Source organism: Gallinula chloropus, assembly GCF_964237585.1.
Source record: "Gallinula chloropus genome assembly, chromosome: 2".
NCBI lineage: Eukaryota > Metazoa > Chordata > Aves > Gruiformes > Rallidae > Gallinula > Gallinula chloropus.
Genome location: NC_140086.1, coordinates 87,314,224 through 87,330,204, shown reverse-complemented (window position 1 = coordinate 87,330,204; position 15,981 = coordinate 87,314,224). Strand labels below are relative to the sequence as shown.

At 42.4% G+C, this 15,981-nt stretch overlaps 1 protein-coding gene across 1 annotated transcript; it reads right to left on the bottom strand.

Annotated features, from left to right (window-relative positions):
• Positions 1–404: 404 nt before the first annotated feature.
• On the bottom strand, positions 405–14,743 carry LOC311205772 (UPF0489 protein C5orf22 homolog; the record flags this gene model as incomplete). The annotated part of the gene is made up of 9 exons (XM_084280269.1): positions 405–900; positions 2,341–2,480; positions 3,100–3,166; positions 4,043–4,164; positions 5,524–5,586; positions 7,479–7,941; positions 10,705–10,854; positions 12,038–12,183; positions 14,645–14,743. The coding sequence occupies 9 exons, from the start codon at positions 14,741–14,743 to the stop codon at positions 768–770; spliced, it is 1,383 nt and encodes a 460-aa protein (XP_084136395.1). The 3' UTR covers positions 405–767.
• Between the last annotated feature and the right edge of the window lie 1,238 nt (positions 14,744–15,981).

Sequence of the window (15,981 nt, the reverse complement as noted above, 5' to 3'; positions counted from 1 at the left end):
AGATACAGGAATAGGCCCCTGGGGAGGTGACTGCTGCACCCTCTATTCAGAGACAGCTTAGAGAGGAAGCCTTTCTCTAGTTGCATCTGTGCATGCACATTTTTACCCTCAGAAATATGTAAAAATGAAAATACCAAGCCAATGTCTGTACACTGTACACTAGGGATAGTATCTGAATCACCAATGAAATACTCTAAGGCAAAATAATTACTATTAATCCAATGGAGTGTAAATATAAATAATATTCTGTGGATGGTACAGAAGCCATAAGCTGCTCTAGAGAAACGGGAGGGGGATGCGTGGTCATCTCCAACATAGCAATTAAGAAAGATCACTATATAAACCTAAAGTCTTAATGGCATTATTGAGGTAATTTTTAAAAGGTAAAATGCAATTCACCAAACTCCATCAAAAAAAAAGTTTAATTACATAAAAAGAAATAAATTTCTTTTAAAAACTTACATTTTTTTTTGCAAACATTTAAAGAAATCAAGTGAAAAAATACATTTTATGGACAAAAAATAGTTTCTCTTGCAGCAATTTTAGGAAGCAAGACAGTAAAAATAATAAACATGGAATAAATATGAATTCACACAAGTATCAGGTTCAGATTCAGCTGACTTGGAAAAAGCAATGCTTACTCAAAACTTGCTGTTGGTCACTGGGTTCTAGTGCCACCTGCTGAAGTAACAGTATTTTTCCCCTTGCAACCATAGCTAGCAATTTAAATTAATCCACTGCATTAGAGGGCAATCCATGAAGAAAGGTCACAAAGGTGACGTGGTGTTTGAGTAATCTAAGTGCACATCCAGGCTGCCGTACACTGAGCCTAGTAAACTGAGAACCTTCTCTTGAATGATGTCAACCTGCTCTGCAGGGCAATAGTCATCTAAACTTGATCTGTAAGAAGGAATTGCAAACAAAACATGAGAGATTGCAAACATCACCACCATCACCACATTTGGTATTCCTGTAATGCTCTGTGTCTAGACTGAAGCTACTTTCACACTCTGGTGAGTTCTGCCTCCCAGTATCTCTTCAAAGCATAGTGCTGTGCTTCTCACTGCAACAGTTAACAGTTGAGTAGAAAGTTTGGAAGTTGAGTAGAAAGTCTGGAGCATATTAGGAATGTGACCTATCTATATTTCCAGTTCTATTCTCTCCCTGACTTAGAGACAGAACATTTTGCCAGTCAAAGTTTAAGCAAATGATGTACTTAAAAGTTTGGTGGCAAGTTAAAATTGAAATACTCAAATGCTACTAGTAAAGTATGTAAGAAAATTTGAAAAAAACAGATCTTCAGAATCCCAGGGATATAACATTATTTACAGTATTTACTGATCAACTGCAAAGAGATAATAATAAGAAAGAAGAGCTGACACTTCCTGGATTGTTTATCTGTCAAGATCTACATAAATGATTCTGTTATTTTCTCTGCAGCAGTGGATTATAACCCTGCAGTTACGAGGGTTATAATACAACTTTACAACTGTATGCAGTTCTAATACAACTTTCTTTTACTGTAGGTATTATCCATGCTGTTTCTTGTTGTTGACAAAACCAATTTCATGTCAGCTTCTGCTATGGTTCCCTGTCCTTTAAGAGCACAGTTAGTATTTCTGAAGTGATTAAATTACAATAATTTGTCAGCATACACACTGTGGTCTTCAAATTAAATTCCCTTGGACAGATCCCTGGTTCTTCTAGGTCCCTGGCCTCAAACTCCATCCTGTTCTCCCAAATAATTCCCTTACAGTTCTGGAAACATCACTTTTACCCCATATAATGATTTACTACAGCTTTCTAGAATATAAATCCTTTTCAGTCTATGAAAGGAAAACCACTTCCATCAAATTTCACTGCAAACTGAAATCTTACCTGTAATACAGTGAACCTGAGAACAAGAGAGTACAGAGGTGTGATTTCAGCCCATCCAGGCTCCTCCAAACTAGCTCTGCTGTAACTAGCACAACTATTAAAAGCAGTGGAGATTTACCAACTCTGGTGACAGCTGTTAATCTCAACACACAGAAGGCCTCATCACAGGCTTTATATAGCCTGTGCAGAAGCTCATTAAGTCATCATGTTTTCACTGCTTTCAAAATCTGTGCTGGCTGTGCTACAGCCCAGTGGCCATCAGTGCAGGCCGTTCCCTCAGCTGTGCAGATACTGTCACAACTTTATGATCAACATTTTCAAACATCAATTTTCACTACACTGTAATGCTTGCACTTTGAAGAGAAGATTTAAAGTGTCCCAATCAGCTATATTGATAAAATCCTCTAGCTTTGTGTGCAGAGTCTGAGCATTCTGAAGTAAAGGCATCTACACAAGTCTTACCGAGCAACTGTCACGAGTGTGGGTTTAGGCACAGCACGTAGAAGAGTTCTAATGGATCGTATGAGCCCTTCGATCTCCTCTTCAGTGCTGACATGGTGGGGAAGCTCCACATAGTCACAGGTCAGACCAGCCTGATGGACCTGCACGTGAGTTAAGCAGAGATTTAATTTCTGTTGATGAATTCCTGGTACAGCTTATCTCTAAGATACTGCCTCTAGCCCAGGAGGTAACTTACACCTCTTCAGGCAGTGAGAGTTGTGGGGTTTTCTTCCCAACTTGTTTTACAAACAAAAAGGATAATATTCTGGAGTTTGTATGGATTGTTGCATTATCTCCAGTAGCTCTCCTACGAATTCAGAGTATGCTGCAGCCCTTGAGGGTGAATGGTATAACGTTTCTAACATTTCACTCAGTCACATGCTCTGAGCTCAGCCAAGCTGGGTGCTGTGACCACTTTCCTTGGGAGCCAGTTCCAGAGTCTGACTACCCTCTCAGCAAAGAACCTTCCAACCCTTCCAACCTAATGCATTCTATGATTTTATGATTCTATTGTATTCTATGAACTTTAGAAGCTTCAAAAGAAAAGCTGGCTTAAGTAATAAGACACACAAAAAAACCCCAACAAAAAAGGCAAGCTACCAAAATACCACAAATTCCTGAATCAAGAAGCAGGTCTGAATGAAGCATGATCTTCTCCCTCCCTGCTGTTACTATGCTTTCTAATCTGTCTACTTTCTGCTCTTTTACTTAGTCACCTACCATTTCATAGTCTGGGCTCTCCATCCTGGATTTCAAACTGTGAACTAGCTGAACAAGAGACTTCATTCTGGAATTAAAACAAAACCAAAACTTGTTACATAAACAGCTGTAAACATATCTATATTTAACTTAAGTAGTTTAAGAAAAAAAGGAGAAAGAGAAGAAGAAGCTACAATGGCCTAGGAAAATGAGATTTGTCCCTGTCATTTTGCACCTGAGAAAAATGGAAATTATCAGTACTACTGTCTTTCTCAGCAAGCCTCTGTACTTGTACATGACTCTGGCAAGACCTCTTTGCATTTCTTTTAAGGCAGACCTGGAGAAAAGCTGTTGTAGCTCAAAGCCATGTGAACTTGATAGGAAATGCTTGTGATAACCATTACCTCGATCTGGCAGGGACTGCTGTATCTGACAGGGAAAATAAGTGATATTCCTATCAAGGGAAAGCTTGGACTTCTGTTGTTTCTCTTCAGGTGAAAATACTTAGTTTTAAGAGCACAGCAGATCCTGAAGAGATGTTCTGTGGACACTGCTGCTGAGGCACAGCCTTTTATTCACTTCCGTTTTTCCACAGAAAGCCAACAGACTTTGGGGACACCAAAGTCATCCTCCTCCATGACCTCCAGAGTTTGTTGGTTTTTTGAGAGCTCTGCTTTACACAGATCACTAAAATTTTAGTCACCAAATCTGCTTCCCTCCACAGGCAACAGAATTTGTATGGAGCTGTAAAAGGCTAGCCTCCTTGGAAGGCTCACTATGGCACTCAAGACAGAAGACTGCCTTTTCTTTTGTTGTGTATGACTCTTTCTCCTCTAGAACTGTAAGAAAAATGGTAGCCTTCCACAGATCCTATCCAGCTTCTCTCCTTTTCTGTTAGCAAAGTGCTAGGCTAATCAGTTCACAAGCCACTGTTTGCACCTTAAGCCATTTAGGAATCTCCTACCCAGGATATGAAGCCCACTTTTGGATGGTCTCTTCATCATCATTGTCACACAAATCTGCAAATGCTGCTTCTAGATCTTCCAGCTGATGAACACGGTTTTCAACACAATCCAGCAGGCCCTCCTTTAAATAAGCACATACAGAAATATGTCAGGGCAAAAAAAGTTGTGAGAATGTCATGGCTTACTCTATGATTTAAATCTGAAGTGACTGATCTGCTGGAAGTAGGGAATCAGAAACAACTGACTCATTACTACAGAACATCTTGTCAAGAGGATCACAATGAATGGCTGCAGAAGCTGTTACACCTGCAGAATAAGTCACCTCTCTTTGCTCTGTCTTCACAATAGATGGGTAACAACTAAGAACCTAAGAATTCCCTCTTAGGATTCTGCTCTCTGTGTTGTATAACAGCTAGTGCTTCTTTTGGCTAATGATGTCAACTTTGGGCTAATTTTTAATAGGAGCTGTGGGTATCAACCATTCACAAAGTACAGCTTTGTGATCCTATCCTGGGGTATGAATAAGATGCTCTTCCAAGCAGCACCACTAACCTTAAAGCCATGTTCAATCCCCCTCTATACTACTTTAAAAACAAAACCAAACAAAACCGCTACAATCAATCTACCTGTACTCTGAACTACGACAGCAGATTTTAAGAGACTATACACCCAGGGTATTTTCTGAAACTTTGAAAAACACAAAATTCACTAGTTTTCTACTTTTAAACCCTTTAAACTGACTCTTTCACTACAAAACCATCCATGAATCCGCTCTTGCCTTGTAAAGTCCCAAACCTATCCATTGCTCATTGTCTGCTAATCATTTCAGTTGCCCCCGCCTAGCAAAGACAAGACCTTGTTTAAAATTGACTTGTGCCTGTCTCTGTAGTTAGGGCTCAGGGGTGAGAAACTATTTTGGCAGCTGCAGCAGGTTTGCATTTCCATAATTCAGACACACACAATGCATACAATGGAAAGTAAATTGTAGTGGTATAATACCCTCCTCTCCCCATCTGAATAGGTAAAACACTAGTTAGGTACTGAGCAGAGCTCCAACTATCAACAAGGAATAACTACAGCAAGGAAGGGGAGGGCCTGAAGAGAAGGAACAAACCCCCAAACCAAAAAAACCAACCCCCAAAACACCTAAACCCCAACCAAACCTGAAACCAAAGCCCTGTTGAGTCATAAAAAGATTGCAGCTGCCTTACTATGTTTTCATTTCATTCTTGTCAATTGCCACTTGTTTACAGAAATTAATTTTGACATTCATGCTAAATATTTATGCAGTTCACATGTTTAACCAAAATGCTTAATAGGAACCTAAGATGTTGCTGATTAGCATTCAGCATGCTGCACAGCTCAATTGGGGACCACTTCATTAAGCACCTTTCACAGGTTCCTTCCTTGCCATAACTCATTTTTATTGGGTAAATCAGAAGAATCATTCCCTTGGGCATCTCACAAGGAAATACCATACCTCTGTTGCGTTTCTGTGAGGCTTCTTGAAACTGTACAACTCTTGCAAAAGCTCATATTCTGTCTTTGAGAAAGAAAGAAAGAGAGAGGTAAAAAATGAGGCTCTTCAAACGAGAAACAAAATCCTCAAAGCCCTTCTTCAAAAAATAATTTGATTGCTAAGATCATTCCTCTACTCTAGTACTGCAGACAGCTCTCTGTAAATGCTGGTGAGGAAGAGGCTGTGGGGCTTGAGGAAGCAACAGGGCCTCAGGCAAACATTTTGCATTGCTTAACTTCAAACCAGACTTCAAGAACACAGCTTTCAAAGCTGAGCATTTACTATCTGTTAAAGAGTCTCTGAAATTAAACACACATTTTGCTGAACTATGGTCCCAATGAGATGCTGGGATAGCAGATTTAGACAGGCAAAACCAGCAGGGACTACGACTGTGAACGAAAACCAGACAGGTAAAGGCTTCAGGCTGGTTGGCCAAGTTCACAGCTAATCTATTATAGGGGCTTGTCAGCCCTACTCCTTCATAATATTCAGGTTTAATTAATCAAGGATAAACAGATCTCCTTATTTATTTAACAGCAGTGAAACAGCACTCATGAATTTTTCAGGAGTAGAGGGAGAAAGCAAGCATAATCTAGTCAATTTTTACAGAAATACAAAGCATCTTTAGGGCAACATTTTGGATTTTAGACTTCTTTGGTGAGAAGACAGTATTCTTCTATAGTGGTGAAACATCTTTGCCTTTTAGGTTTTCCTTGTATTCTTACATTTCAAATGGTAACATTACATTTTTTTGATAGAATTGTAATTTGCAATTGAAGGAACCTAGTTAAATATTAACCACAAATGAAATTGTTATTTAAAAAAAGGTATACTGGGTGGTCTGCTCAAGTCCTGAGAGCCTATCACAGCACAAAACAACCAAAAAAGCACAAGAAACACCCTTCCCCCACCCCCAAACCAGCTAAACAAAAATTGCCACCAAAACTCCTCCCTTATTTTATTCAGGATGCATTTTACCTAAAGAGAGGTACTGATTTTATTCTTATATGGCAAGGCCCACCCCCTCCCTCCTCCCCTCCAGTGCTTTCCCTTTGCTATAGACTTCTCTCTGTGATTCAGAGCAACTGGCACCACACATTGTCTGGGTACTGCAATCATAAATACTGAATGTCAGAAGGTAACAGAGGTCAGGGACACTGTTCACTTCTTTATGGTGAACAAGGAAGCATTAGTTTAGCTGAAACTCAAAGAAGCCAGCTGTTCTCCAGCACTGGCTGAAGTTAAAACAGTGTTAAAGGGAGATTAAATGCTAAAACCAGTTAGGATATCGCAGAAATTTGTGAACCTAAATGCTATACCTAGTTTTCAGGGTAGATCAGTTAGTTCCTAAATATCCTGTTCACATCAAGAAAAGCTGCTGACTGCTTTGCACCTCTGAAGAGCTATGTGTTTATGACCCTATACAGGTGAGCTACAGGCAAGTTATAAATGCCATATGAGCCTCATGCTCAGAGCCATGGCATCAGGGGCAACAGCTTCTTGCTCACTCTTAGATTCAGCAGCGAGACAAAGGAGAGGAACTGCCTCTCCTCAGGAAGAGTTATCATTCTTTGGACAATCTGTCAACCCTTGCTGGTGAATGCTGCCCTGGGTATTTGCAACATGAGGGCTGGAAACCCAAGCATAGCTTTGATGTCCCAAGCTGCAAGCAGAAGTGAGCCATACACCTTTCACCTTTCATATGCACTCAAATACCTATTTCAAATACAGGGATCTACCCCTATTAGTTTGTTGTACTACTCTGGACTGTACACTCCCTTAGAACATCAACACAATTCATTAATCATGGTCAGCTGATTTACTAATTTAGCTTAAATGACTTTCTCTGTAGACATAAATGCTAGGACTGGTACTCTTTTGTGAATGCTGAGAGGCCTCTCCATTGTCACACTTACCTGTGTATACATTTCTTTGAACGGATTTTTAACTGAAAAAAAATCTAAGTCAATGTCTAAAACATAAGCATCCCCTTTCTGCAGCACTTGGCAGACATCTTTAGCAACTTCCCTCACTGGGCATTCACTGTTTCCAAGAGAGCTTGAAGCTGGGCACTCCAGCAATGTCTCTGCTTTCTTTGGGGCACTTGCACTTTGTATTCCCTTTTTCTTCAGACTTGGGGTGGTGTGATCAGGGTCACCAGCAGCCACCGGTGAGGAGACAGAAGAGGTGCTTGCTGTGTCATCTGTATTTAGCTTCAGTCTCTTAGCAGATGCTACTTCACCATTTTCTTCCTGGCTGTTTGATGCTTCAGTAGGATTAATGAGAATGACCTGTAAGTTTAGAGGCTTCTGGTTCTCTAGCTGATCAGCAGGCACATAAAGACCATCACTTAAAAAGTAATGATCTGTACCCGTAACCCTGCAATTGACAGTAACTCACAGTTAATATATATATATATTTGCAAAGAGCTTAGGAAAAAGCATGTACACTTAAGGTATTATGAGAAGAATGAATAGATGATTGATGGGTAACAAAAGGAATAGAACTGTGTGCAAAAAATTACTTATTTTAATCTGCATGTTTTTAAATTTAAGGTTTTTTTAATAGGTTTTTATTGCTGAATCAATATATTGACAGTCAGTCCATATTTTTATGGTAATCCTACAAGATTTTTAATGGATAGAAAAAACTACCACATTATGTGCTACTAAGATTAATTTTCCATTGAATTGCATCTTAAAGACAACATTGAGAACTTAACAAGATTTTGTCAATAATGTGGCATAAGACTGTAAAGCTATGGATATTTTGGTTTGGATTGCTTCTTTTTTATGGAAAAGTTTGTTAGTTGTGTTTGAGAATTGCCCTGAAACCCATGGATATTGATTTAATAAAAGCAGATTATTCTGAATTGATAGGCAGCACTTAAGTTTTATCACAGATCTAGATTCCCTGTCCTAAGTGGGAGAAACCAGGTAGCTCGAGGATGAGTAGTAACATATCAATGGAAACCACTTAATTAAAAACAAACAAACAAAACCCAATACTAAAAACTCCACTGACAGTAAGAGTTTAAAGATTATTATTTTCAAGCTATAGTGTATTTTCAGTACATTAAACCTTAAGCATCATAAATTCAGATTAAAAGACAAGCTTAAGAGGTGTGAAATTCTGCTCACCTGTGTTACTTGATTACAGAGTATCATCATCAGTAAACCACAAATGATTTCATGAGCAACAGAAATTTGAAGCTTAGTTCCCCTGTGTCTTCTGGATGGATTATCTTATGCCTGTTAAGGTGGGAGCTTGGACCACAACTTCATCTTGTTGATGGGGCATTTAGAGGGCCTCTTACCAGAAATGCTCCAGGGTTTAATACAAGCTCATGCTACAGCCTTTCCCTTAGTGGGACACTAGCTAAGGTATCTATTGCCTAACCAGCCATCTGCCAAAATTTTAGGAAGCTCCTATTTCTGAGGACTCTTTGACTTGCTTCCTTCCATGATCTTTGTAAGCCTGGAACCAAGAAGAGATACCTGACCACCTTCAAAAGGAAGCGTGAAATGCTGTTTGCAAAGTTGCTGAGTGTACTGGGTTTGCATGGCCAGGATTTGATGGCAGGGGGGCTACAGGGGTGGGTTCTGTGAGAAGCTGGTAGCAGCTTCCCCTAGGTCCAACAGAGCCAATACCACATGGCTCCATGATGAGCCCATCAGACGTGGTAATGGTACCTCTGGGATAAAGTCAAAAAATCAAACCAAACCAAAACAGCAATTTTGCAGACAGGGAGAGGAGTGAGATGATGTGAGAAAAACAACTGCAGAAACCCAGGTCAGTGAAGAAGGAAGGGGAGGAGATGGAAGGAACAAGAGCAGATATTTCCCTGCAGCTCCTGGGGAAGCCCATGGTGAGGCAGATATCAACTTGCAGCCCACACCACAGCAGGTGGATGCCCTGTGCTCATCTCAACCTGGGAACATTCCATTGTATCTTCTCTCCCCTGTACAGCTGAGGATGGACAGAGATAGAGCAGCTTTAGTGGGCACCTGGCCTCCAGCCAGGGTCAGCCCACCACACTAAGGCAACCAAAGTATATGTGGGAGAGCTATGCAGCCATCGTTAAGTATCTCTATATGTGTCTTAGCTCTCATGGTTAAACCTAACTGAAAGCACTAGCTCTTGTCTTATTATTTAGGTTTACTTTGGGCCTCAGACTCATTATTGTAATGGTTTTGTGTTTTGAGGTGGGAAAAGAAAGCAATTCTCTGCTGTCTTCTGTTAAACTGGCTTCAGAAGATTTATTCTGATATGCTGGTAGGAGACATGACTTGTAAATGTCCATTCAAGCTCAACAAAATCACAATGCAATGAATGCAAAACTGTCATTGAGTGCATCCCACAAAATGATGAGAGGCTGTCACTGGAACTTGGATCGCAGAATGATTAAGATTGGAAGGGACATCTGATTAAAGCTGAACTAACTTCAAAGCTAGATGTAGCTGCCCAGAGCATCATCCAGATGAGTTCTGATTTCATCAAAGAACTGAGAATTTTCTGTCTGCCTCTATACCTGTTTCAGTGCTTAACTAGTACATTAACTTAAAAACACCAACAAGACCATGACAAACAAAAAGGAAACCCACACAAGAAAACCAGAGTCATGAAGGGAAGAGATTTCTCCTCTTATTGAGCACTGGTGAGGTCACACGGGGCATACTCTGCTCAGGTTTGTGCCTCCAGGACAAGAGAGATGACATCAAACTGAGGAAGGGCTGCTAAGGTAACTAGAGGGCCAGAGCAAGAGCACATGACAGAGAAGCTGGGGGAACTGGGTTTGGTTTGTCCTGACAAGGGAGGATTGAGGAAGGTCTATCTGCTGCCCTCTGCCACCCAAATCCTTTGTTAGAAATTACTGCTTTCTGAGATTTTGACTTTAATGAAGAGAGCTAATTTAAAACTTGGGAGCTGAAATGAAATGTGCATGTCTGTCTATTAGAAAAAAAAAAAAACCACAATTTCAACTGTATCCACTGACACATTCAGTCACTTTAGGTCCCAAAGAACTCACAAATACAATTACATTTTCCTCTTTATGCAAAAAATTTTACAAAATAAAAATCACCCATGAAAAGCTACAGAGATAGCATTTATACCATTAGCATACTGGAGCAGACAATTTACCTGATTGTAGTTGTTGATAAGTCTTTCCCAACTAGAAAATGATGTTTTCCTTCCGAGATCTGCTGAGCCCAGGGCGGGTGAAGCCATACCACCTGAGAAATATGGCCAGCATAAACTGCAGGCATAATCCAGTTCTCAATACTTAATTCACTGCAATGAATGGAAAGAGACAGGGGATGATACTGTTACTTTCTCTGTAAGTAAAACACAGTCAAGAACACAACAAACATCTTTCAAATCATGGAAACCACCATCTGAAAGTGGTACCACGTACAGTTCACCACAAATAAACAAAAAGAGTTAAATCTTTATTCATAAGACAGACCAAAAATATCTAGAGCAGAATTTTAAAAAGTTAGGATTATAGAGTGCAATCAGCTTCAGCCTTAGGATGAAGCTTTTGTGGATTTGTTCTCCTTCTTCTCTTGACACATGATACAGAAGGAAGTGCAGTGAGCATCATCAAGGGTGTTCTAAATAACACCAAACTGTCCTCATAGGAGTATTTTACTGTAGACTGCTCTGAACAGACTTTAAATATAATCTCAGTAATTAAAGTGAGTCAATCACCACTTACAGAATAACAACTTTCTTGATTATTTACGCTACATTTTTTCAGGTGTATGATCTAGTCCACAAAACTACTTATTCAAACAACAAAGAAAACAAAGTATTTACTATGGGTAGCATGATACAATTACTTACATTCCAATTACATCGTCAAGTCATTGCTGTAAACCATCATAACACTGAATCAATCAATCAATACTTATTTTAAAACAGGAGTAGAAAGACAACAGCAAAGCCCACTCTGTGTCCTGTTACGTACCTATGAAGCTGGGGGAAAATACCGGTCTTGATCTTAGTAGAAAAATCTTGTTCAACTTCACATATTTGCCATGTCAACAGAGGATAAGTTATTTTAATCTCAAAGTCAATTTTCCAGTGTGAAGAGAGGAAGGCTTTTTTAAAACCACAGCTCTTCAGACATAAAGCAACCTCTCAGGATGCTGTCCTGATACCCAGAGGGATCACTCATTGGCCTAATAACATGATATAGTATTGAATAACTAAACAAAGTAAATGTGTAAGTCTTAAATAGCTTGATATGTGACTGAAATATTTGACCACATTGAAAAAACCCACAAACATAGTTTTTCTCATTAAAAAAATATAAAGCTTTCAGCAAAAGTCAAAGGAGAGACGATGCGACTCGAGGCTGACTTACACCCCGTTGGTTCATACGCCCTGCACAGTCATACCAGTATTCACTGTACACCACAGGCAGCGGGAAGCAGACTGTAAGTATTCTGATGCAGTACCCAGGACTTACCTAAAAAGAGCTTCTTTGTCAAATACAGTGTCTGCGGGCATATTCACAGGAATAAGAAGGTCTGGGTGGGAATCAAGATGAACAAAGCTGATGTTACTGGCAGGAAGATGCTTTGAACCGATGGCACGATAGATGAAAGGCAGCACCTACACCAACAGGAATGAAAATATTTCCATTGTAACTAGTCAGCTGAAAAATGCAATGACTTTAACAGCAAAAACACAAGTCCCACTCTTATTCCTTTAGAATTTAGGTTACAGGGAGGATGAGACAGAAAACAATACAAAGGAGACACAACTCCAGAGGCAAGACAGCTCATGAACTGTAAACATTATGGCCCCAGGAGTTCCACATGTGAGAAGCTGCTTAAGAATCACAGCTCTTTCTAGGAAATCTTGTTTGCAGAAGCTCTTCTCACTAATCATCCAATTCAGTTCCTAGGGTTTTTTTCATTTATAGCTGAATCTCAGACATGCCTTTCCTCTTCTGCAGGACATCACCCCTGCACTGCCTTCTCCATGCTACAATTCTTCCTTACCATGCATGGGTGCTGTGGAGACAAAACCATCTCATTATTTGCATTTGATAATTTAACTGACAGAGAGTGAAAACTGACCCCACCATCGCTGAAACTGTAGCTGATTTTTTAACCTATCTGCCTCAAAGAAAGAGCTTAGTTCCTAATACATGATTCAGTGGCTGCAGTAAAGAGACTACTTTTCTCAACTGTCCAACCTTATCCCCCCATGAAGGCCTTCACTCAAAGGAGGGAAAATCAGGAGATGAGGCAACTCATTTATCTACAGCATAGCAAACCACTGAAGTGTAACAATGTAGGGTAGTAAAATGAGACAGCTGATGGCTGATTAATGACACCTCTTACACTGAGCTGCAGTACAGGGAGTCCCTCCCACAGTTACGGGACAGGAACTGCCGTAGCTGCCAGAGCAAACGCAGCAAGGACAGTGAATCGCAGCCCCGTCATACAGAGTATGTGAAGACTGTAGAATTCCTGGGAAACAAAAATTACAACAGAAACTGATCTAATTTTTTTTTTGCATAAAATGGATTAAGATGCCAAATCCTGTGTACCACATAGGCAAAGGCATAAAACATGACTGACATCAAAAATTTGGACTGTATTCCATTTGTCTAGTAATAAAATCTTCGGTTTACCCACTACATATGGAGTTACATGTGTGCTACTGTAACAGTAGATAAAACAAGGTTAAAAATAACAAGGGTTCCCTGGTCCATGATGTTTGCTTGTTTGGAAAAAGGAAATAATCTGGCCTACCTAAAAAGCCACAGTCTTTGTAGGTTAAAGTTTTATCTTGGGTACATGTCAAAAATTGTGAGACTTCAAGGGAATGAAGACAACTCACAAATAACTAAGACCTCTAACATTACACATTCTCCTGCTTTGGATTAAGAACAAAGTCTCCTTTACACCAGCTGTAACTATTAATCTCAGTATGATGCATCCAGTGATACCTGGGCCTAGACAAACATCAGTATCAGCAAAGGACCATATAAAGTTTCCATGCAGTTCTTGCACTTTGGGATGAAAGGCCATATATGCTTTAGGCAAGATACACTAATACATATACACACACATACTGAAAAGACAGAGTGTGTTTAGTGCATGAATAGACTTTGTTAAGTGACAACATAGAGAGCAAATCAAAGGCAAATTATGAATAGTCATTATCTCAGTACCCCTATCAATCATAATGCCACTCTCAGGCCTTGGTTATCATAGAAAACCAGCACAATATATTCCAGTGATCCTCAGCAAAAATGGTATCTGTTAAACTATTTGCTTCCAAGATTGGAACATTAATAAACTTTATTACACTAAAATTTTCTGTTTGCAAGACACTGATTGTGTTGATATTTTAACTCCACAAGGTCTTTGTGCCCCCAGCAACCCTCACTGGTATCAGCAGGCTTCAGTGCCACTGGGCCCACCTACCACTGAGGACTCAGGCCTCAGCTTGCAGCACTACAGACAAACCAGGCAGGAACTATGACAAAAAGGGGGGAAAAAAACCAAAGTTTAAAAAAAAAGTCAGCAATAATTGGTTAAGAAAATTCCAAAACCTGATCACGTCCTTAATTAACTGGAATCGGGAAGGAAACTCAGGCCACCTGAGCACTGAACCCAATCTGTGTTTCATTAGCGGAGGCCAGCAGCGCAGGTTCAAGCACTGGGCACGGCTGGGGATAGTCCCCAGGGAGTGCCCGGGCCGGGAAGATCACAGAATCACAGAATTGTAGGGGTTGGAAGGGACCTCGAGAGATCATCGGGTCCAACCCCCCTGCCAAAGCGGCTCCCTAGGACATATCACTCAGATAGGCGTCCAGGCGGGTCCTGAATATCTCCAGTGAAGGAGACTCCACCGGTTATACTGTGGGAAGGGTCTTCTCGCCAGGAAGCCGCCGGCGGCCGCCCAGGGGATTGACCGGACACCTCCCTTCGCTTCCATCTGCACGACTAAACCTCCCCATCGCAGAGGAGGAACGGAACGGCGCTACTCCCCACGCACTATCCAAGGGACTCCCCCTTCTACGGCCCGGCCCCACCGCCCAGCGCCGAGCACTCACATCCTGGTGGTCCTCCACCACCCACACTGGCAGCGCCGCGTAGGCGCGAAGGCAGCTCCCGCGGGGCGAGTTCCCGCTGCCGGCAGCCTGACTGTTCATGTCGCGGCGGCCACGGGCAGGGTGAGGGGAAGGGCGGCCCAAGCGCCTGCCCTCCCTCTCGGCGGGCGGCGCTTCCGCCCGCAGTGCCCTCCCACCACTTTCCTCTTCCGGCGCGCTGAGGGGCCGGGCTGGCCTCGGCGGCGGTTCGGCAGGTGGGCTCGGCGGGCCCGGCTGCCTGGCGGGGTGCCGCGGGGCGGGTGGGGGCTTCCCTCGGGCCGCTCCGCTCGCCGTGCTGCTGTTTCCTGTGCGGCCTGGGGTTCCGGGGCTGGGGTGGGCGGCGGCGGAGGAGGAGGAGGAGGAGGAGGCAGGTCCCCGAGGTGCTGGGCGGGAGCGCGGTGGCCCCCGGTGCTTGGCGAACTCCTCGGTGGTGTTGCGGGTCGGGGTGGCGGGGGCCCCGCCAGTCTCTGCCGGCAGCACCTCCCGCGGCAGCCGCCCGGCCTGCGACTGAGAGAGACCGTGTGTCCGTGCGGGGAGCGGGGCCGTGCGGCGGGAAGGTAGCGCGGCACAGCCTGCTCGCCCGGGGGCTGCTTTCGTCGCCGCGTCTGTCCCCGCTGAGCCTTCGGGGGGCCGCTGGGCGGGAGGTGGTGCTTGGGCGCGGCCTGCGCCCCCCGCAGCGTTGTTCTCCGCCGGGTGCAGGCAGAGATGGGTGAGGGCTGTCCCGCGATGGGGGGGGGGGGGGGGGGTTCGTGTGGGTGGGTGTGCGTGCGCCTGGTGGCTTCCACCCCCGCAATGGGTTTCCCCTCCTAGGAGGCAGGAGAAGGAGAGTTTGTGCTTTGCACTGTTTCTGAAGTTATTTAAATGAGAACTGAGCGTGACCGGAGTTTGCAGCGGAGCGGGCTTTAAAGTAATTCGAGGGGTTTAAATGAGTCAGTGTATTTCTTTGTTTTGTTTTGTTGTTTTTTTAACTTGTGCTTCTGTGCGTTCTGAAGCAGTGGAAGTAAAGTGGTAGGAACCAGAGCAGTTCTCCGGTGTTGGGACGTCTTAGAGCTGAGCTCAGAGAGACCTGATAAACAAGGCTCTTTGTTTGAATGATATGTCAAAAGGAAAGGGCATCAGGCATGGTACAGCAGCTTTTGCTTTAAGGTAACGAGTTTAGCTCAGCCTGTTTAAATAAAATGTGCCATGTACATACCAGAAAGCTGTTTTATACCTTGCTGGCATAAACCTGAGCTTTGTGAGATTGTGGCCAGTGAATTTAAGCATTTTGCTTTGATTCAATGTCTGATGGCTTAGAATTA